The sequence below is a fragment of the Cephus cinctus genome, unplaced genomic scaffold, assembly GCF_000341935.2.
Source record: "Cephus cinctus unplaced genomic scaffold, Ccin1 Ccin1_scaffold0638, whole genome shotgun sequence".
In the NCBI taxonomy this organism is placed as follows: domain Eukaryota; kingdom Metazoa; phylum Arthropoda; class Insecta; order Hymenoptera; family Cephidae; genus Cephus; species Cephus cinctus.
In genome coordinates this window covers 28,627-50,232 of record NW_014333277.1, presented here as the reverse complement: position 1 = coordinate 50,232, position 21,606 = coordinate 28,627, and the positions used below count along the sequence as shown (strand labels likewise).

The 21,606-nt window shown below is 41.2% G+C and overlaps 2 protein-coding genes across 28 annotated transcripts in view; one reads left to right on the top strand and one right to left on the bottom strand.

Annotated features, from left to right (window-relative positions):
• Positions 1 to 7,377, top strand: part of LOC107269371 (lachesin) — a 124,785-nt gene extending 117,408 nt beyond the window's left edge. For all 23 annotated transcript variants that reach the window (XM_025086665.1, XM_025086662.1, XM_025086673.1 and 20 more), the window contains one exon: positions 7,118 to 7,377. In XM_025086665.1, coding sequence (XP_024942433.1) covers positions 7,118 to 7,227 — 110 coding nt within the window. In that variant the 3' untranslated portion in view covers positions 7,228 to 7,377. The remainder of the gene's footprint in view (positions 1 to 7,117) is intronic.
• On the bottom strand, positions 5,851 to 7,138 carry LOC107269376. Of its 5 annotated transcripts, none has more exons than XM_015743146.2 (4): positions 6,975 to 7,138; positions 6,769 to 6,790; positions 6,425 to 6,577; positions 5,851 to 6,345 (listed from the first exon to the last, which is right to left on the bottom strand). In XM_015743146.2, the coding sequence occupies exons 1-4, from the start codon at positions 7,104 to 7,106 to the stop codon at positions 6,209 to 6,211; spliced, it is 444 nt and encodes a 147-aa protein (XP_015598632.1). In that variant the 5' UTR covers positions 7,107 to 7,138; the 3' UTR covers positions 5,851 to 6,208. The 5 variants fall into 5 exon arrangements, 3 of the variants coding, with proteins under 3 accessions (XP_015598632.1, XP_015598633.1, XP_015598634.1); XM_015743147.2 differs by having other exon boundaries at positions 5,852 to 6,342; XM_015743148.2 differs by having other exon boundaries at positions 5,854 to 6,289; positions 6,384 to 6,577.
• Positions 7,378 to 21,606: the final 14,229 nt, after the last annotated feature.

Below are 21,606 nucleotides of genomic sequence, written 5' to 3'. Positions count from 1 at the left end.
TATTGCCTGTATGTATATATATATATATATATATATATACATAATTAAACTGGTATTTCAATAACTATGTATATATTGTGCAACGACATAGCAATGGGTTACAAGTACGACTAACCAAAGTTAATGACGATTTCAATAATTATTTTAATTCAATTTAAAACCATTTAATCCATTTGGCTTTGGAGAGTTTACTATTGGTAGAAGAGTTTTTAAACAAACAATTTTCCCAGGCATCGCCATTCGCATTCCTCGGCACGCTGAATATACCTCTCGTACATGATTATCGATACCCTTAACGTGTCGACGATTCAACGACCCTCGTACGAATCATTTCCCCTTTGTTTATTTTCCGAGTTTTTTCAACCCCTGTTTGAGGTTGTTTTTCTTTTTTCAAGCTCCACGTTTAGCCAATTATCACCTTGACACAGACGAGTCTCCAGTTGTGCGAGCGGATACAAGGGATTCTCACGTGCCCCTGTTACGCAATGTTGCCACGCGCGTCGACGAGCCTCGAAAAACGTGTATCTATCTAGTACAGTGCTATTCGTACATTTGTAAAACATCGTGTCCCTCTATCTGCGGTTTTGCGTACTAGACGTGTATAGGCGACGCGAATCCCGCTTATATGTTACGTATGTACGTTTTACCGATTGCGCCTGACTTCGCCTCGGTGACGGACGTTCTCGATACATTTTCCCCTTTTTTTTTGTACGTCCTTGCACCTACCAACCCTTAAAAAATTGATCGTCGCTAGGTGAAATTATCATCAGCAGTTGGTATTCCGAATCGAAAAAACGTTGTGGATACGACGGGGAAACGCGATTGCGAAAAAACTTGGTAATTCGAAGTACGAAAGGCGACTCGAACGTCGCTGGTACAGAGAGACGCGGCTGCAGAAGACGAGCACAGGGAACGTTACGGAGCGATCGAAAAAAATCGGAATCGCATAGATAATATTTTGGACATATCACGGAAAGATTTAATATTTGCGTTAGGAAGATGAAAAAAAAAAAAAATTTCACTATCACTTTTTACATCCGTACTGAATTTATTAACCGATACCCATCTTCGTCCCGGGTAGCTTTGTATCTGGATTGTAACGTGCCTATAGAAATCGTGAGGGCTTTTTGGAACGTGGCCCATATTGATTCGTTAGCAGTGTCGACCGAACTTTTCCTATTGACCGGAAGCCGAAGCTCGTTCTGCGGTTACTCTTCGTATTACGACAAAGACATCGTAGAGCGATTCACCACTGTGCCCACTACCATAGTTCAATAGTACAATCTGAACTTTAACCTCAAAGCAATCCATTCGGTCCTGCATCCGCGTTCTCCGAGGTCACTGGGGACAGACGCGCAAAAGGCTGGGCGAAATGTCGATTCGAATAAATATTTTCGAAAATCCATTAAAACCCATTAAGACCACATGAAGATATTTCATTCGCCACGACCTGCCCGAAAAAAAAAAATGTCGACGTGTATCCTCGGTAAAAAATAATTTTACACCTGAATTACATCAGAGCGAAAAACAATAAATTGAATTACCCTCCAGCTTTAGGCACACGATTTCTCAAGCAGCACTACCGGAGACTAGTAACTATCCTGCCAGGCAAACTTACGTCAGCGGTTAAGCGCGAGATGGTACCCACGTACAGTGCAAACGGCGGCTAGTGCTTTAAGTTACTGCTGCAAGTAGCACATAACTTAGACCCGTAACCGCATCCCTGACCAAGTTGGCGCTGGCTACGCGATTCTCGAAGCCACGATTTCATGGGTTAGCAAAGACGTTAAATCGGCCTGACGTGTAACACCTTGCGTACGTAAACGAGAGTCGCGTGTAGAAAAAAAAAAAAATCAGTCCTAAAAATCATTTTACGTAATACCTACTACTAAAATCGTATTGGAGTATATTTTTGAAAGTTCATCGAAATCCCGAACGTAAATTCGAAAATCTTGACTCTAAAGAGTTTATACAGCCTGTCAATGTTGAATTTTGTATATCGCCTCAACTTACTGTTTCAACATGGTCCTCGCATCTGCCTTGAGTTAAGCCAAGGGTTAGCCGTCGCGCTAAGGTCAGGATAAGGTAAACCCCATAGCTTCACTCCGAGGAGCATGAGCTGGGTCGGAGAAGCGGTCCACATCTTTCCTATATATATATATATATATATATATGTCCCCTCGTCCCAGCTCCTAACCCCGTACACCATTCTTGTCTCGTATACCTCCCCCTCGTATCCTTCTATGGCTCACCCCTTTCCCCATAGAACATTTCGACCCCCTCATAACTGATGTGAAACGCGGGTGTGGCTCCCATAACACTCACACGAGTAAAAGTGGTTCTCATACGGTACATACTGAAATTCATAACAATCTTCAGATCGTGCACACTCGAATTCACATCGTTATTTTCATTTTTCATATATACAGACACTAGACTAAACCATAGTTATCCGACAACTATCCCATAGAAAGAAATTTCACGGGTCACCCTATATAAATGCTTATCGTACAATTTTTCGTATATTTTTCCCCGGCAATTAAGTAATGAATTTTTTGAAATACTAAAAATTTGAGTATTTTTAAAATTTTTTTAACATGTAAATCATACATGTATCGATCTAGTGACGTGCGAAAATTTTATAAATCGGGTATAAATAATATTTCGTGTGTTTGGAGGAAAATTTTAGTTATGCTTGAAAAAAAAAAAGAGTTACTCCAGATCTGTCATTAATCATTATAACTCGAATATGATAAAGCTTCGGGCACAAGATTTTTCAGAGAAGTACCTGTTGCACAGATTGCACGCGCGATAGGCTTATCGCGATATTTGAGACATCTGAGAAATTTATTCGAAACTTTTATCGAGATTGGGTATACGGGACTGAGAATACCAACCGAAAATCATGCTCGGCAGACACAGGTGTTTCGAACAGCATTTTGCTACGTCTCTGTGCCTAATTGTATATCTCCATCTGCTGATGAACCCAGCATTAATTACTTCTCCGTCAACCCAAAAGTCCCCCCGCGCCATGCGCGTTCATGTGCTTTGAGGAAAATGTATGTACCGTGTAAATATCCCTCTGACTCGCATTATACAAAATGAGACGTTTGCCTCTTTAAGATTATATATGCGTCATCCATTTAGCGTTGTATATATTAATATACGTCTCTCTGAATATATATATATATATATATATATATACCGTAAATATAATACATTTAAGTCGTATATATCGATAATGCTTAAAGGTAGACAGGTATCGAGGATATTAAAATTTGACAGTATTAGAGTTAAAGCAGGAAAAGCTAATAATAGAAATGAACAATGGAAAATACATTTATACGTATATTTGACGTATCCGTAGCTTTGAGGTTACGTACGTAAGTTAATGCATGAAAAATGCCAAATCGATCAAGTCCCTTGAAACTATTGATCGATCCAATTATTTGTCCGAAGCAAGTATCACACAAGCACGTTGCTGTACGATATCTAATTGTTAAAACAGTTAAAAGCCACCAACTAATTTTCACATTTTTCTCAAGGCTCTTCTAACAATAAGTCCTGAGCTTAACAGGCACAAGTCGTATGCCGGGACGTGCTGCGGGTTCTCCCTGCCACTATCTATATCCATAAAGGATATAAACCCAACCCTAGCTCAGGGGTATCTCAGCCCGATACTAAAGCAGTGATTCTCAAAATCCAAAATTTTTTAGTCTGCATTATAATTTTTGCCCGAGCATAATTGAATGGATAAATACAATACTCGAGTAACGACGAATTACGCATGGTAACTCAAAGTCAATCTCAAAACTGTATACCGATTAGCGTATAAATCTGAAATAAGTTTTACCGAAAATATTTTTTAAAAATAGTAAAAAAAAATTACATTAAAAAAATCTCCCTTATCCAATACGTTATACGTTATATATCGTTGCGACCGAAATAGCTGCAATGTGAAATGACCTTTAGCAACGCCAACCGCCGAACACGTTGGACGAGCGTTTTGCCAAAAGCCTTTTGCCGATAAATTAGACCAAACACTCCACGGGCCATTAATATATTGCCCTAGGTCAAGCATCCTCGCGCGGGCAGCGTTTTCAAGTAACAATATATACCCTGACCGGGATCGTCGTTCGCTGGAAAAAAAAAAATTTGCAAAATTTGAAAACCGATATATACGAAATTTTTATATTCGCACGAATGACAGAAAAGTAGATGCAACTTACAAGACGACCATGCCCGGTGCATGTATCAACTGCATACAAGCAGTTGCACTGCTGCACTCTGATAGGTGGCACAATAGACATACATATTATATTATTCGCCCAAGTTTCACGGAGCGAACCCAGTCGAGCGTCTCCTAGATGCGACCAGCATTACTAACAGCATCCCATTCTCCGGTGCACGCTTAATGCAGTAAATTGCAATATAGCGAATGCTATGCTAATGTCTGCACTTAGGAAGACGGTCCCGCGACGCAGAAAGTTATTTGAAACAACCCTGTTTATTTCGGGATCCCGTACATTAACGGTACCTGCTGCCGTAGTCGTAGCGGCATTAACGTTTGTTTTCCATCCGCCCCCTGGCACCTGCCACCTAGCGGCTAAATTTCGCACCTCAAATTTTCACCTCCGACGAATGATCCTCGGGTCTTGGTATCCTGGGACGTTCGAGGTGAAGATATTTGTACGTCGCTTATATGCGCGATAAAGACGAAGCTTGTTGACTTCGGGTGTAGCAGGGAATAAATATAATTTTTTAATTTCCACCTTACGTATATTCTTACGTGCACACAGGGCATATTGTGCAGCGGCTCTTATTAGGCTTCCACGGTGAGTCATCTGGAAATGAAAAAAAAAGGAAGAGACACTCGACAATTAGTAGCTCGTAATTAATTGCAGCAGCAAGAGCCAAAGTAGATTAGAGCGGAATTCGTGCCGCGTAATGTAGCGACATATTCGCGGGGTTGCAATACATAATGCACTGAAGCGAGTGACTCGAGGAGGCTGGAGGTAACGTGGGACAAGGGTAGCGGAAGACCTGACTTCTGACTTGGCGAAAATTATACGTGGCCCGTGAGCGGAGCGCGTGAACACGTGCTTCAGGGCGAATAAGCAACGTGAATTTGCGACTTGGCTAAAAGGAGGAAAAACTATAGAAAAAAATTGTATCAACGATGACACGAAACGTTTCGCGTTGCCCGACGCTCAAGAGCGAGAGACGGATCTTCTTTTCGTGGATATTATAGTAATGAGTGCCCTTGTCGAGTAATCTTGGCATGAAATAAAATCGTAATATCCTTCCACGGTTTAAATGCAATTCTCCCGAGACTCAACCGCTTTTCCCGTTATGCCGCAGCAACGCTCCGAGCTCCGGAACGCCTGCGAATTCCCGAGCTCTAAATTTTTCGAGTTTTCGACGCTCTTTTGCATCTCGGGATAAAAGCTGAAACCGCCCACCCCCGTTTTCAATGGATTTGACAGCGACGACCTGTCGTTTTTCTCTCCTTTCTCTCTCTCATACCTTTTTTGTCTCACTTCCTCTTTACTTTATTTTTCCCAAACAAACACCCGGAAGCAGGCGCTGCATCACCATTACTGCATTTTTCAATAGCATACTGACGTCGGTATCGACAAATAGAGGATCAAAATTGTGTATTGGGTCTCTTGAATTCTTAATACTTGCCAGCATGCAGAAATGAGTGGATGGAAAAATTTTGATTATCAAATAATATACACTTTTTTTTCGAAATAAATATATTTTTTTATATGATCAATATATCAACAGGGTATAAAAGCATACGGAATATGCAATTTATACAAATCGAGTAAAATGTATAGAAAAACTTAGTTTTCCAATACTTAACTTTTCGTCCACTAACATATTGCTACCGTCAATATTATTATACGTGAAACATATTCATGCGTCATATATCTCATATATACCTAAAACGCCGTATAAATATATCAATCTATAGTCCACATATATAACTATAGATGAGCTCGAATGGTCGGCCTTCCAGTTTTCTGTCCGCTCAGGATGACCAATGTATTTTTATTATACATCCTTTATACATAAGTCCCATATCCGTGTGTTCCATTAGGTAGATATATATAGTTCTAACAACGATCCCACAGAAGAACGCAGACTCTACCCATACCTATACGGAACGACCAGATCAGCTATTTTCCCCACGTTTCCTGCTTCACTTTATGGGGGTTGGTCCACCATGGGACGAGTCTTCCCAGCACGAGGACAGACGTTGCTTCCAATGTTGTGGGGAATTCTTATTGAAAATAGATTTGATCCAATGATTCGTTCGACTCCATTGCGCAATACCTACTGTCATAAAAGGTGTAAGGAAGTGAATACGTACTCACCTGCCTGCCATCCCAGCTAGGCAGTATCCATTGACACCTACCCGACTCGTATTCGCATGTGGCTTGTAGGGACGAATACAGCCGCCAGTAATGCGAAATCCGATAGCATGGCTGGAGAGCACACAGGTTCAAAGTGAATCCACCGGTACTTGGTACATGCTGAGAGAGCCTCGTGAAATCAAGGTTATCGCCAACTGCAGGAGATATGAATCCGTAGGATGTGATAAAAGTAGTTCTAGATGCATATATATATATATATACGAAGGATCTGTCATGTTAGACCGAATTGCGTCTCTTCATAGAGGCTCAGTAACTTTCTCGTGGAATACGTTTCTTGGCTTCTACGTTATACCTATATATACTAGTCTTTTGAAAGGGCACACACCAGTATCGATTTTTCCTGGATCCTTCGTCGTCGTGACCACACGGTAGAAACGATATGAAAATAAAGTAGAATGATAACCCGCGTGCAGTATATAAGTAACGTATGGTTTGAGGTAAGAGAGAAAAGAAGTAAGAATATATGGATGTGACGCAACTGCGAAACGCCCCTGGGATTACATTGAAAGTTTACGAGGATTTTTCTCTTACCATTGCCGAGAACTTCCGACAAGTATCCAGGTATACTCCTGGGCACCCGTTGCCTTCCGATGTACCCACTTTAAGTCCTGCCAGAGCAGCTACGATATTGCACAAGGGATACGTATAACAGACGAAATGCATTTATGTTTCAGGAAGCGCGTATATCATAAGGTGGAGTGCGCCGCAGCTGATGATCGTCGCGGTGCAGTATATGCTAACGGGACCTTACGTGCCACCGTACGTCGCGCAGAATGCCAACTGAGGAGGATCGCTCGAGGGATGAAGATTCCGGATACCCGAGATAGACAGAGAGAGATGAAAAAAAAAGAAAGGATTGATTAACAGGTAGAACGGGAATTGTCAAAAGCGCGCATGGGTACCCGTACGCGTACTGTGCCTTTGCAGGAGAAATATTACGAGGTTAGGGTTCGACGTAACGAAGCGTCGTTGGCGATGGGGATATTGAGAAAATGAAGAAGAGAAAATGACGAAGTAGGATGAGGCGAGCAGCGTAGAAGAGCTTTGCTGTGGGAAGGAAATGCGAGTGTATAAGGGAATGAGCGTAGCCTTTGGAAAAGGAGGCGGGAGGGAGGTGGCCTGGGTTACGAAGCCCGCGTGAGTTTGATTAATGCTCGGGACGTGAAAAATGGCGAGGGCCTTCGGTTCACTTCACTACACTTCCGACGAATTTCAACGAGCGAAGTCGTCCGAATTCGCTCGCGGTACTTGGACGGTTTCTAAGTAAGCGACAACGAGGTGAAACGAAGCGGCGCGTGCGAGCCGTGAGACGAGGCTCTCTGCACTTCGTTTGGTTAGTCGACTCGAAACGACATCTGACGATTAATTTGAGAATTAGGATAGCGAGTGGGGTCGAAGCTTCGCAGACAGGGAAGGCGAGGTCTCTGCGTTTAGTACGGAGGCGCTACGTGTTTTGACGCGTGGCGCTGGCGTCGATCCAGGGACTTTGCCAGGAGTTTAACTCACGATGCCGTCGACACCAACGCCTAATCGCCAATCACGGTTGATGATCGCTCCAATGAGAAATCGCTGTAACCTTCTGGATTATGGGGGCGACGGTGCTGCCGAGGAGTAGAAAGCGTCCGGAATTGTAATTAATTTAACGTACCCTTCGGGAGACGGGATCGTATATCGGAAGTAATATCGTCTTCGTACGTTTTACGCTTTTTGTCATGTATATGACACCGTTTCTTCACTTTTCGTACTTTTAATTTCGCCGGTTCACGCGTGACGTCATATCTCGTCCTTTGTGATACAGATTTTTGTTTACCTCGAGCTCCTCCTACTTCTCGCGGCTTGATTGCAGAAAATTCATTCGTAATGACATTCTACTGCGAGGCACTTTCATCAGGCGTCCCGACGTCACGTGCACGTGGACCGTCCTCTTCAGATCCACTTTACGCTCTTGTCGCCATCGACGCTCGTTCCTGGAGAACATGTTTGACTTCGTAAGAAAGAGAAAAAAAAGGCAAAAGTAAGAGATGAGAATTTCCAAAAAATATATATATATACATATATCATCCCGCTGATTCCGCAGGCCGGTTTTCCTAGCAACCCGATAATCGTTAGGTCCACGTACCGACCCACAGCCATTGAAACGTCTCGCGTTAATAATTGTACATTGCGGGAGCATCATTCCGTAATCTATGTAGTCCTGGTTGGACGGGGGATTATGTTAAGCGATGCGTGAGCGACCACAGTCCATGCTAACCCAGGCGTAACAGAGATACTGCTCTGTGACGCCGTTATATCGTGGCTCTGCGTGTTCCACGCCCGAACGTATCGAGCCAAACTGTAACGCACATTACGATTAATAAGCAGAAAATGCATCGCGCTCTATTCACACGGTCGAATCAAGTAATCGCAGCGTTATGAAGATTTGACATCGTTGCGAAGCCAGATATCAATTAATCGACCCACAATCTGCTAATTTTCATAACGTTTCTGATCGATCAAGAAAACCAAATAGTTACGCAACACGAGTAAAGGGGAACGTGTTCCTTTTCATCTCCATCGAAGCAAAGCCGTCCTTGTCGATACGTAAACATTTTTTTTTTATTTTATACTGTAGCAAAAAAAATTTTTGATCCTTGTCAAACCCCGTCGATCGGTATTTGAAATTTTACTGTTACAAATTCCTTAGATATCAATCAAAGATGAAAGGACACTCTTTCCGAGGCTCTGAAAAAATTGGTTAGGTGTAGGGAATTTCAAAAAATTTTTTTTAAATTCAAAAAATTTATTTTGCAGTAGTGCAGCTTTTCGTTACGTCTGTGGATATCACGCGCGGCGTGTTTAATGGTTGCCAATGGCTGAGGGTCGAAGTCAAAATATGTGAAAAATACCAAACGGTCGCGTAATGGATACGTGACGAAATGTTGTCGGACCATCTAAATTTTACACCGTTGAAACACGGATATATTATGTCCAAATTATGAGGTCCCGTGATGTTCGTACGACGGTCAACGCTTGTGTCGATCGTTAAACTTGCAATTGACCGATAGACGGTAACATCCTATAACGATCCCCACTAGCCATCAGTGACACTCAAACTGTGGGACGTGACGCGTGACACTCTATTGCACTCGCGAGAGAACCTTTCCAGTACCAAGTTCAAAGTCGCGGTTACGTGGCGGCAATCTGTATAAGGGCAAATCGAATCTTCGACGGCCCAGCCGAAACTTTAACTCCGTTGAAAACTTTCGGAATATATTCAATGACGTATCGACCGAGCATCCCCGCTTGGAACTTTAAGACTTTAACGTCTGCATCGAGCCAGACGGAGCCCTCGAGTGTGTTTTATAACTTTTTCCCAGGGTTTGAAATGTCGCTGATCATCACCAAAGCGGACTCGATGGAAACTTGGCTCGTGATCGTTTCTTGAATATCTTCTTCAAGATGACTAAGATTGGAGGGCCATTGGAAAATTATATTTAAAAAAAAACAACAGTATAGTCGAAACTTAGACAATTGTTCTCAAACTTATTTTTTTTACACTAGGTATATCCTCGTCATACTATTGCGTGAAGGGGGTCTAAGGAAAAAAAAAAATAAAATACTAAAGCCATCAAGAGACGTAGAATAGCGCGATATGTTAATAGGAATGGATAAGTAAGGCGGAATAGTAAAATTACTTGGTAAGCCAAACTGCTTAAGCGGATATTAAACTTGGAAGTGGAAAGGTTTGCGAAAGCAAACACGAAAACAAGTTGAAAGTATTATCGCTTACTTTAGCGTATTATTATTATATTAAATGTTTACGTAAGATTTGCATGGAATAAATACGTTTTCGGTGCTCAAGACTCAAAGACGGTGAAGTTAGATGTTTGAAAATGCCAGTGGGATATGATGCTCGCGTAAAACGGTACCTCCGCAGTGGGACAGAGCGAGAACGAGAGAGAATACAAAGGGGCCCATTGTGCGAGCGTACTCGCACGTGGCCCGTTAAGCCGTTTTAACGCCAGACCCGTCTAGGCAATACTAGGCCTAAGAGAATTGTACATAATTCAATGTATAAACTTTCGTTTGAAAATTAATTGTATAAATATTGCCTCGGTTCGTCGTAACTTTTAAGTAGAATACATATATATATATCCAAATAACGTTAATTTATAAGTGGCTCGCGGAGCAGTCGCTATAACGGCTGTCATATATTACAACAAAAATTTCAAATTTCCCATTAGCGTTACGTGTAAATAATCTTTAACGTGTAAGATGTGCCAAATGTAAGCGATCACGTTGATAGACTACAATCAGGAATACCGAGAATTAGAATGTCGTTCTAGTACGAGTCTCAAAAGATGACGTCACCAGTTTTTTTTTTGAATTCCACCAAAAATTTATCCCAATCTCCGTTACGAGATTCAATTTTTTTTTTGTTGACTCGCGAATAAAAAAATTGGCGACTTTTTCAATACTTTTTGATCAATCATGATTTTTATATGTCAATGATAAAAAATAATTTTTACAAAAAAAAAAAGAAAGTGATTTTCAAAATTTTATCACGCCAACAGTTTTACTTATCCCGAGGGCTCTAGGCCGTCGCTGATGTTGCTTCGAAGATTCACGCAAAATCATCACGTTTATATTAAATGTACGCCTGATGTTAGTACGTAGATATTAAAGGAGACCTACTAAGCGTTAGCTCGTAAAAAAGCTAGATGAAAAAAAAATCAGTATGCTTTTCGCGATTGGTATGCGCTAGTCGAGCCAAGGAACATACAATTAGTCGATAAGTTTACGGATAAAAAAACATGTCATTTATAAATGTGCGTTAAACCAATTGTTACGTAAGCCCATAATAAGTAACTCGTAGTCGGTTACCATCGTGCGCGGCCAGTCCGATGCAAAATTGGCCATTAAAATGAGCCGCGTTGAATTTTCCTTGTAACGAGATAAAAATTAGCCGTGATCCAACGAGCGAGATATACACGGTGGCCAAAATTGAATCGGATAGGATTAATTGCATTGTTGTACATATATTAGATAAAGATTAAAAAAATAATAATAATAATGCGTTTAGGCACGTTCTAATTTTAATGTACCTCACTGGATGCTGGATGCCAATGTTTCATCCAGCCGTTATCATGATTATTATTCATTTTGAGCTCATTCAAATTCGCACAACCCATTCGACGATCGCAACGATATTCGCAAATGGAGGAACGTGCGTATTCAGAAAAACAATGATGAATAAGATTTAACAATCAGTTGCGTGCTTTTTACACGATACTTTTTTAATATGCACACGAAAATATATATATATCTGTAACATTCGTTATGCGAACAAAGGAAAGAAAAAGAAGAAAAATCAGATTGAACCGCCGTCTATCAATCTCAAAATCGAAAAAAGTGATACATATAGTAATAAGACGTTCTCTGTCAAGGGCATTTGTCAGTCGCTTTTAATGTTCACTATTATAATTGACCGCGGATCAGTGTCGAATCGCGATACTCCCACCACCCTACCACGGAACTACAGATTTACGTTTAGAAATTGTAAAAAAAAAAAGAAAAAAGTGATTAATCGCATGCGTCCTTTTTTCTCCACTTCGAACAATATTGTCAATTAATAATAAAGTCCAATATGAATTAAAATATAAAAGTCTCCACGTGCACTTTCGATTGTCGATAATCGCGGAGATATTTGCGTTTTGCTACTATTATACATATATACATATATATATTTCTCAAGATCGGGATATATACGTCATTATTATTATTGTTGTTGAAATAATAATTTTTGTTTGTTTTTTGCAAAAAATATTTTTATCGTGTCCACGCGCAACCCTTACGGTACTTGAACAAACGTCTTAAAGTATACGTTGGACGTTTTTTGAGCATCGTAATGCTGTGAAAATATAAAAATGAAAATTTTTTGTTTCGGTTACGACGTTTATCGCGTTTTGCCAATCCGGACCCAATGAACGACTGTTGGTTTAATATTTACATCATTTCGCGGCGATACGTTAATGTTTTTTTAATCATTAGACTACCCCGAGGCTTCCATGTGAATTTCGAGTCAGCCGAAACCGACGATAACGTCGCCTCGCTCCGTTTCTCCAATTGGTACCGAGCCTGCACGGATTTCTTTGAGAGCGTCGCGACGCTTTAATTACGAGATTTCGACCAATGACGCAACGGCAAAATTTGCCACCTGTTGGGGAGGTCCGACTATACGGCAGTTCGCTGGTGAGGAAAAAAAAATGACCTAATGACTTTTTGAGATGCGAATAAAAATGAACATTGACGTTACTCGTGACGCGTTTTGAGAATGAAAAAAAAGTTTGAGAAGAAAAAAAAAATTTTCATAAATATATCTTTTCACTTCCTACCGTCGCGCTACCCCGATTTCGACATCGCCCGAGTATTTCTACGTGTGCGGCAGAGCTGAAAAAAAAATTCTTATTTAATGTAAAATATTGTACGGTCGAGGACGTATCCACACGTGTGACATATCTATGTAATATGTAAAAAAGGAAGTTGAAGAGGGTGCGAGGGAGATAAGAAATAAAAATTGATAAGCGATATCATACAAAAACATGTGTACGCAGTCTTCGTATTCTATCGAATAAATTGAAGAACGTATATCGAGTATGATTTGGTGGGAGATTTCGATAAGTGCGAAATACATTTTTAAAGACGTAGCAAAACTTGAGCTTTGCGTTCGATGCGTTTGCGTAATACGATCCTGTTCTCGTTTTCCAAAATAAAGTATATATACATCCAACATCAAGTGAAATAATACAATACCACTCTCAAAAAACTTGACTATACTCAAATCCTTTTTTCCCATTTTTTTTCTCTACATTTCAGTAAGGAAGAAATCCCGAAAGTTTTTCATCTGCCAAGGAGCCCGCGAAAATTCAAATTAACGTTCGAAACAGCCTTTACAATCAATAAGGATTGCCCGTCCCGCTTACACCAACGTGTAACAGTATAGCACGCACACGTGTAACCTGCCGAAAGTTGCACAAAGCCAAAGTGCACATCCCGTAGTCACAGTTTGTTAGCAGGCAAAGAGCGGATATATTTCCAACAAATTTTGGACCCCTTTCCCGGCTGCCCCGTCCTGCAATTTAATGCTTCAGGCGTAAATCAGGCCACTCAACGACGAGAGTGCACGAACGAGTAGATTAGCTCTACGCCACTGTACAAACCTCCTGACGTTCATCAATACAGTTAATTGTACAGTTTTTGCTGATGGCAAGTGACGCAAATTCAATTAGCCAATTATTCAAGATGGACGCGTTGCATTTTAATTGGTACGATATTGATTTTTATCGTCAATTAGCGGATTGATCGTTATGGATTATTCTGCCACGTAAACTCTAACGAGTGCTTTCCCCCCTTTTTTTTTTTTTATTTTTTTTCCCCCTCTCGGGATCCCCAAAGCAGCAGTACGCTTTGAGAGTCTTTGGTGCCTCTTAAAAAAGAAGGACTGGAACGACGAAGAGATCCAAAGTGTCGGAATTCCCAGGGGGATGTCTGAGAATTTGAATAATTTCCTCTCGCTTCCATTGGCCGCCTCTCCGAGCACCAATTGATTTTGACCCTGCTAGAGGCCAGCAGCTCGTCCAATTTTTCTCTCTCGAGGTTTACATAGTTCGCGCTCTCTTTCTTGTCGTTCCTGACATTCTCAATGCATGTAGATATAGGGCAAGACGCGTGCCGCTTTGCCACGGCCATACATTACTTAGCACTCTTACTACGTCGACTCGACGTGAAACGAATCGGCTTGTGGAGTGAAATTTTTCTTTAATCATTCCTTTTACCCCGTGTGTACTTTATAGAACGGCTGATGGGAATGAATTTATCTGATACGACATATGCCATGTACGAAGATCCCATACAGTGGATTTAAGATATCAGTGAATTACGTTCGTTGCCACGTGTTTGTAACCACGAAAGCCAGTTCTGGTACGATATTCATATTTATTGAGAAATATCGATCGACCGATTCACTATCCGGTAGAAGTAAATTCTGTTGTACCCTATTTTTGTTCTGCTTTATACAAAAATGTCATTTTTTTATAAATTACATATCATCCGCTTTATTGTTTTTGAAAAAAAAAAAAAGTATTTCTGCATCGACCGCAAGCGAAATAAAGAATACCATAAGTCAAGATTAACTAAAGTAACAGACGACTTGGACGATATTTTCATGCAAAACGTCAAATGAAACTGCCGTTCTCGAACACAATTTAGCATCTAATATCCGTTGTTTTGCAGGTACTGGAAAAACCGATCGAGTACTCACTATGCATAAGGACGCGCAAAGGATTTCATATAAATGATAATGTTCCGGGTTCTGTTTCCTCGCGCCATTCACCACGTTTCTGCTCTCCGTTCCCCAGCGAGCGTCCCACTTTCAGAGTAGTTCAAAGGAATTACAAATTTCATGATTTTGAAAATTGGCCCGCCGAGAAATGTATATAAAAAGAAATTATAAGATTCCAGTGCCGATATCCTGTATGCATTGATCGATATATATATATTGTAACGTGATTTTATGATTCATGGTCACAAAGCGACTCCGGCTACCGATACAGATAATATTCTCGATTTCGGATTCCCTTCGGGTCGCCACTCCGCTCAGAAGCTACGCTCTCGGGTTGATTCGTATAGCTATGCCAGTGCTCTCGTAAGATTTCGTTATTGTTTACTTGAGCTCGAGGTGCTCGAATCTGCCGCGGGGCGTCGCTAAGGAACATTCTCGATTTGGTTTAAAGGGACGACTCGAGGGAAAGGGAAGAGTTATCGGCTATAAGGATCTCGACCAATCGGATGATCAGAATGATTAGTTCTTGAATTTGGCTATTGTCAAAGCAGTCTGTCTCGGGACACCGACCGAGGTGTCACTGACAGTTTTTCTAGCTTTGTATCGATACGGTATAGATCGATTCTCGCTCGTGTAGTTCTCGCGTTGTTCTCGTAATATCCAGGAAATTCTATGGATTTCCTGTGAGTCTTCCGGAAGTGTAGTGCAGTGCCCTAGTGCAGTGCCCACCTGAATGTCCTTTGGATACAGTTCTCGGCCTCCACGGATTAGCTGCCCCAGCTCCGGTGAGTCTCCCAATTTATTAATTGGTGAAGGGATCTCGATTAGACACGTGCATACCGGCTCGTCAGTTCCCGGTGAAAAAAGAATTGGTTGGCGCCCGCCTGGCCTGCCGATGCGTGAGCGAAGGGTGGACGGCCGAAGGTAACGTTAGGTTGGTTCCCGAAAATAGTTCGTTCTCGGATTTTTCGCTATCGGTGTCGAGTGAAAAAAAAATACGTTACAATATATATATATATATCGAAGACAATCGATTTCAAATTATTTATCGTTTTCCTACTCTTGACTTATAAGTCACATGGCTTCTACGACATCCCACTCCACCCTGCTTACCCCACTTTCCCTTTCCTTTCCCCCAGGTCCCCATCAGCTATCGAATCGTGAGGAATTATTGCGCGATCGCGACTCTCCCGGGAAATCTGATTTTCGAGTGAGTTCAGGGACTAATGATGGTGACGATCGTAGGGCTGCTTTAAAATACGTTGAAAGCCCTCCGATAAGACGTCCATCCAGTGAGGCCAGAAATATAGGTATTCCATTATTATCCCATGGGACGTTGATAACTTAATGAAACCCGGTTAAAGCATATTGCCCTTCTATACTTTTCATCATGGTTCCCGCCGCACTATCCACTGAAATATCCAGGAGTAAAAAAAAAACCACTGCCAAAGACCTTAACGAGCATATAAAATAATTTAAACATATTATTCGACACGTTCGACCCAGAAATGCAAATGACCTCAGAAAGCTTTCCCGATGGTTGGCTTCTAGAAAAATTACAGGGTCGTACAATCGTCGGTTCTTAATCGTATATATAATTTATTCGTACGTTAATGATAATTTCAAAAAAAAAGTAAATTTCAAAAAAAAAAGTAAATTTCAAAAAAAGTATCTTCGTCCTCAGACATACAAGTGTCGATATGGTAAACTTCGGTAGTGGCTTATTGATTTACTATGCCGGACCTAACAGGAAGGTCGCTTAGGACGTCGAGAGAATTACTTCCGGTTAGTATGCCATCCCCCGGGATACATGATTATAAACCGGGCACTACCTTCGCGCGAAGTTTCAGGTAAAATAGAGTAGAGGCCCAGCGGTGGTGAAGCGACACACCGCAGAGCCCAACGCGTACTGGCCATCTAGATAATTTTATAGCTACGCCAATGCGATTACCATAACCGAATCTAACGATGAAATTTTCACAAATTTAATCCAGCACCCATGGACATGCCAGGTAGGTAACCTACGTAGTCCCCGGTCGAACTTCTCTGCGACGACTCGTTTTGTAAATACGCCTACGGTGAAGGCTCATTCGTCACCCAGCGACAACTTTTGATCCTGCAGGCCCTGCAAGCACCGAGACCAGCTTCGGACGATTCGCCTCGAAAATTCCTACGGCTCCCTAAGAAACGATGTAGAAAAAAAAAAAGAAAATTCATCTCGTCGCGAAATCTTGAAATGATCCTAAGCGACGTAGTACTCATCTGCGATACTCCGCAGCCTCCTGTCTAAGCGAACGGGACACGTTTTCGCCCCGAGGAAAATCAGTATTCCGCATGAGTAAAGATTTGCACGCGCGACGATGCACGACAGTAGGCGACGCCGTGTGACGCGGCGCGTCGCGACGGCTCAGATCGTGCGAACAAATATTGACAAAAAATCCACCCCGAACGTGTCGCGCGTTGAGAAGCCCATGTCAAAAGATGCCTCCGATAACGTATTCATAAAGGCGCATACGCAACCACGCAGCCCGTCGTCGTTACCTTTCACGGTGACGAGACCGTCGTAGGGGGCCCTTACGTAAGCTGGATCGGGTTTAGCATTCATTCCTATTCCCTCTATGTATTGTGTGAACTCGCCCAAAGGAGCATCCACGGAGACTCAAATGATCCGTTATTAATTGCATATTTCCAGGAGTACCCCAAACGACCTCCATAAGGGGAGTCAGGGGTGAAGGGGTCCTTGTCCCTTATCCTTTGATACCACCGAATACCTGATACTCGTCGGATAAATATATATATATCATCCACGCACATATATACGTCACGGATGAATGACTGCAATTAGCGATTCCTAAATATATTTCTGAAAAAAAAAAATTTTTATTTTGAATACTGAAATTCCATTTTTTTTTTTTTTTTTTTTTTTTCTTTTTTTTTTGGAAATACTCGTCTCTCGCACCCTCAACTTTTCATACTCCCTTTCAAAGGCAGTAACGTCTTCCTATCATATTCACGCATCCCTTGCCACTCGTATATTCTTTCCTTCGACATTCATTGAAATTGTAAATATATCTGTTATGCGCGTCTTCTCTCTGTCGCTACGATAAATACTCGCGCATCCACTTATCCTCTGTTGCCCTTTCTTCTTCGTACATACGTATCCCTTTGCTACCCTCGTTTTAACGATACTCGCGCTTCCTTTCCCGTGCTACTTTTGTCCGGAGCTACGGTAAGTATTATTATTATTGGCAGCGCGAAAAGTGAGTTTTCAAATTTAATTTGAATTAAATAATCAACTCGAATGGACGCCCCTTAACGAGGAGCATTCTTCAAGCGAAATGGTTACGTGCACACGAGACTCGGAGAAATGAAATAAATGGCAAGCTCTTAGGGGGTAATGAGCCTTCGCGAATCGTCCTTGTTCTCACGGATCCGCTGTCGAAGTAAACTTATACTCCCGACGTGGCGATTAGCTTGAAAATATGGAAAATTTATACAACTGGAATTAAGCATAAAAGCGACGTAGGAGTACTGTATAGACTTTTGATGGAAACAAAGGGAAATTATAATTTGTAAGAATTATTGTTATCGTGGAAAAATGAGACTTTGCAATTTTATGCAATAACATATTTCACGCAACGAGTTTGTATATTTGATTGGGCAACGTGGTAACAAAAAAATGTATTGAATCTCACTTATGGAAGCATCGCCACATGCGTCAATACTAACCGTAGACGGATAGAATGCATTTGCGTATTTCTCTATTACGTAGTGTATAGGCACGTGTGGTACGTTCACGAGTTCGATATATTTTTCTGACAGATCGAAAACAATGAAGTCCCTGGCAAGTGACACGTGGCTCTACATATAATTTTTCTTACGAAGTACGCACGTGCGTGATTTTACAGTGAATTATATAAAATTTTGTATTTTATGATAAAGCCACGTAATCTCGTGGCAACGTGTGATTTTTAAAGAACTGTCAAAAAAAAAAGTACTCGCGTACCGACCATATGCACCAGCGAGAGAAACGACCATGAAGCGTCCATCAAACTGCACTCGCTAATGCTATATGCTTCGTGCAAATGGACGGTTTTATATTTTTCGAAAAAAAAAAAAATCAATTTTTCAAGCTTTCAGAGGATTTTTGGTTAAATGAAATATTCTGCGACCGCGTAACATGCCGATAGAACATATGATTGTGAATGATATGGACACGTGGTTGCTCGTATGATTGAATCAACCCTATAAATAAATCGTCCCTCTAAGTAATCCAAGTCCAGTTCTTCGAATAGCAAAAGTATAAATCCAAAAGCGAGTATCGATCGCAGTAGACAAAACTAGGTTAAAGTTCGTGATATCAATTAAAATTAACAATGGCATATCCTATTAATAGTGAACTTGTTCGTATGAAAATCTCCAAAGAGCGAGCATCGTTTCGCTACAGGATTACTTCATCCAACAATAAACTAGCACGATACACAGTTTGTCGAACGGTTGTTATCGTAGCAACTGAAGACTCTGTAGGACGATCCTTAGTGAGGTAAAACTTGAAAGACGTAAACAGTCATTATTACCGTACGAAACAGTACGAGTTTCTAAGTAGCGGATCGAGATCCAACCATTATGGAACACAATGCCGAAGAATGCAAGGGAATCTTTCTGAGGAAATAAAACTGAAATTCAAGAGTAGTAGCCTCGAAAAGAATGTTTTACTTGAAGTTGTTATTCGAAAGTGACAACAAGAGCCAAATAGACTTACAGCGAGACTACTAAAAGTGATCCGGTAGCTGCGTAATTTAAGGCTGGAAAGCAGGACAATTATTTATGACAAATCTATGTAACGATTCGACGGATCCAATTGGTATATCCCGATGGTATCGTGAGAGTCAACGGCTGATAATGACTAATGGACACAACACGCATTAATTAACAGGAGAATTTTTCTACGACATAATGAAAATCCACGACCGTATAATGTACGGCCTTTTTTTCGTGAATGCTAATGTCGCCTGTATTAGCACATTAACGCAGCGCTGGCCGATGAAGTCGCGTTTCAATGCGCAACCACTGGTCACGTTAATCTACCGTAGTGATTCGCTGGTCTCCGCGTTTACACTGTCGGGGTAGCATTTACAAAGTATAGCTTATGCGAAATCAAATAATTCGCGTGTACTCCAACGATATATGAAGTTTGAATTTGATATCGTCGACTGTCGAGTCCAGTTAAAGCTTTTGACAATTGAAGGAAAATCTGTCGAGTTTTTGAATTCGATGAAAAAAAAAAAAAAATGAGAAAAGTTTTCTTTTTCGAAAAAAAAAAAAAAAAAACGATTTTCCGGGAATCCTTATGAATTTATCGTATCCCGTATAACGATGGTGAATTTTAATAAATTAAATGGCAACCCGACAGCTTTCCTGTTACAAAAAAAAAAAGAAACGGGCGCAGTATCAGTTATCCGTGCTTTACGCGAAGGGTACCCGCGATAGTAGTGATTATAAAGCGTGTGAGCTTGCAGAGCAGGGAGCCGTCGGGATAAATGTACGCTCTTCCTCGAGGGTCGGTCATAAAAGTTGCATTTTCTACCGGAGCCCCTCATGAATGTTATTTAACATTCAAGATGGCGGACAGAGAAGTTCAGACCGAAACCGCACGGAGCGAAGTTTTATTTTCTCAAGAATTTCGAGTCAGGGACCTTTTTCTTGCAAGAGGATGACGCAACTTGGATATCGATATAAATCAAAGAGACGACGGGGTGTCTGTAGATATTTGTGGACAAGAGACTTTGGAATGTCTAAACCCACGATACGAGTGTCACGTCGTTGCTGCTTGTACGACCAAAAGCTCTTGTACGCGACGTGCCAATTGTATGGTGGCTGCACTGATATTTCAACCGTGTCAACAAGCACGCGAATTTATCCTCCTCAGCGTCTCCCTGCAAGCTCGAATTCCCTTTGACTAACATAGGTATCGTCCTTGTTACCTGAAGTTCGAAGCACACCGGAAGCTTCCAAATTGGAGTGTCTAAACGGTTAAATGACCTCAAACGCTTGTCAACTTTGTATAAACCAATCGGTATGAACTTCTGTAGTTTCGAGACTGTTTGACAATTTGCAAGTTATATATACACGGTGGCGTTATTAGTTTATAAGCTTAACAGGACCTAAGGACTTCCCGCTGTATGTTGGGCTTACTATACTTTTTGTCTCCGTAAGTTTGCGAGATGGCAACGAGCGAATTTGATAAACCGGAAGTGACGTAATTGGCGGCGAATGATATTTTTCTGGATCAAATTGGCCAAGGGGAAAACACCAGTGTCTCTGTGAAATATACTGGGTGGCTCTGTAATAATTGTCTGTTAGCGCAGATTGGTTAGACGTTACGTTGGTGTTCGGTAAAGCGATAGGCGCCAGCTGTTTCCTATTGTGCGGCTAATTACATCAGGGATTCAGGGAGTGCTGGGCTGCACCAAAATTAACTAACCTACCGATGAAAGAACCGGCCCCGGTAAACGTACTGCTACATAATTCATAGTGCGAAGAACGTCGAACCCGTCTGCTTTCAAAGGTGCAAAATGAAAGTGACCCCCGGGAGATGGCAGAGTAAACAATGGCAAATGAGACGTTAAATTCAGTCTGAATATATTATATAATAATAATTATGCATTTTGAACGTTCACTAAACCAGTTGAAAAGTTTGATAATCGTCAACTATTTATGCACGAACTAATTGTTACCGTTCGAGAATCTTATAAGAATTTCGTAAAAAAAAATTATCCGCGAGGTTAGTCGATGTATTTTTTTTTCTTTTTTTTTTTTTTTTTTTTATAAACAGGAAAAATT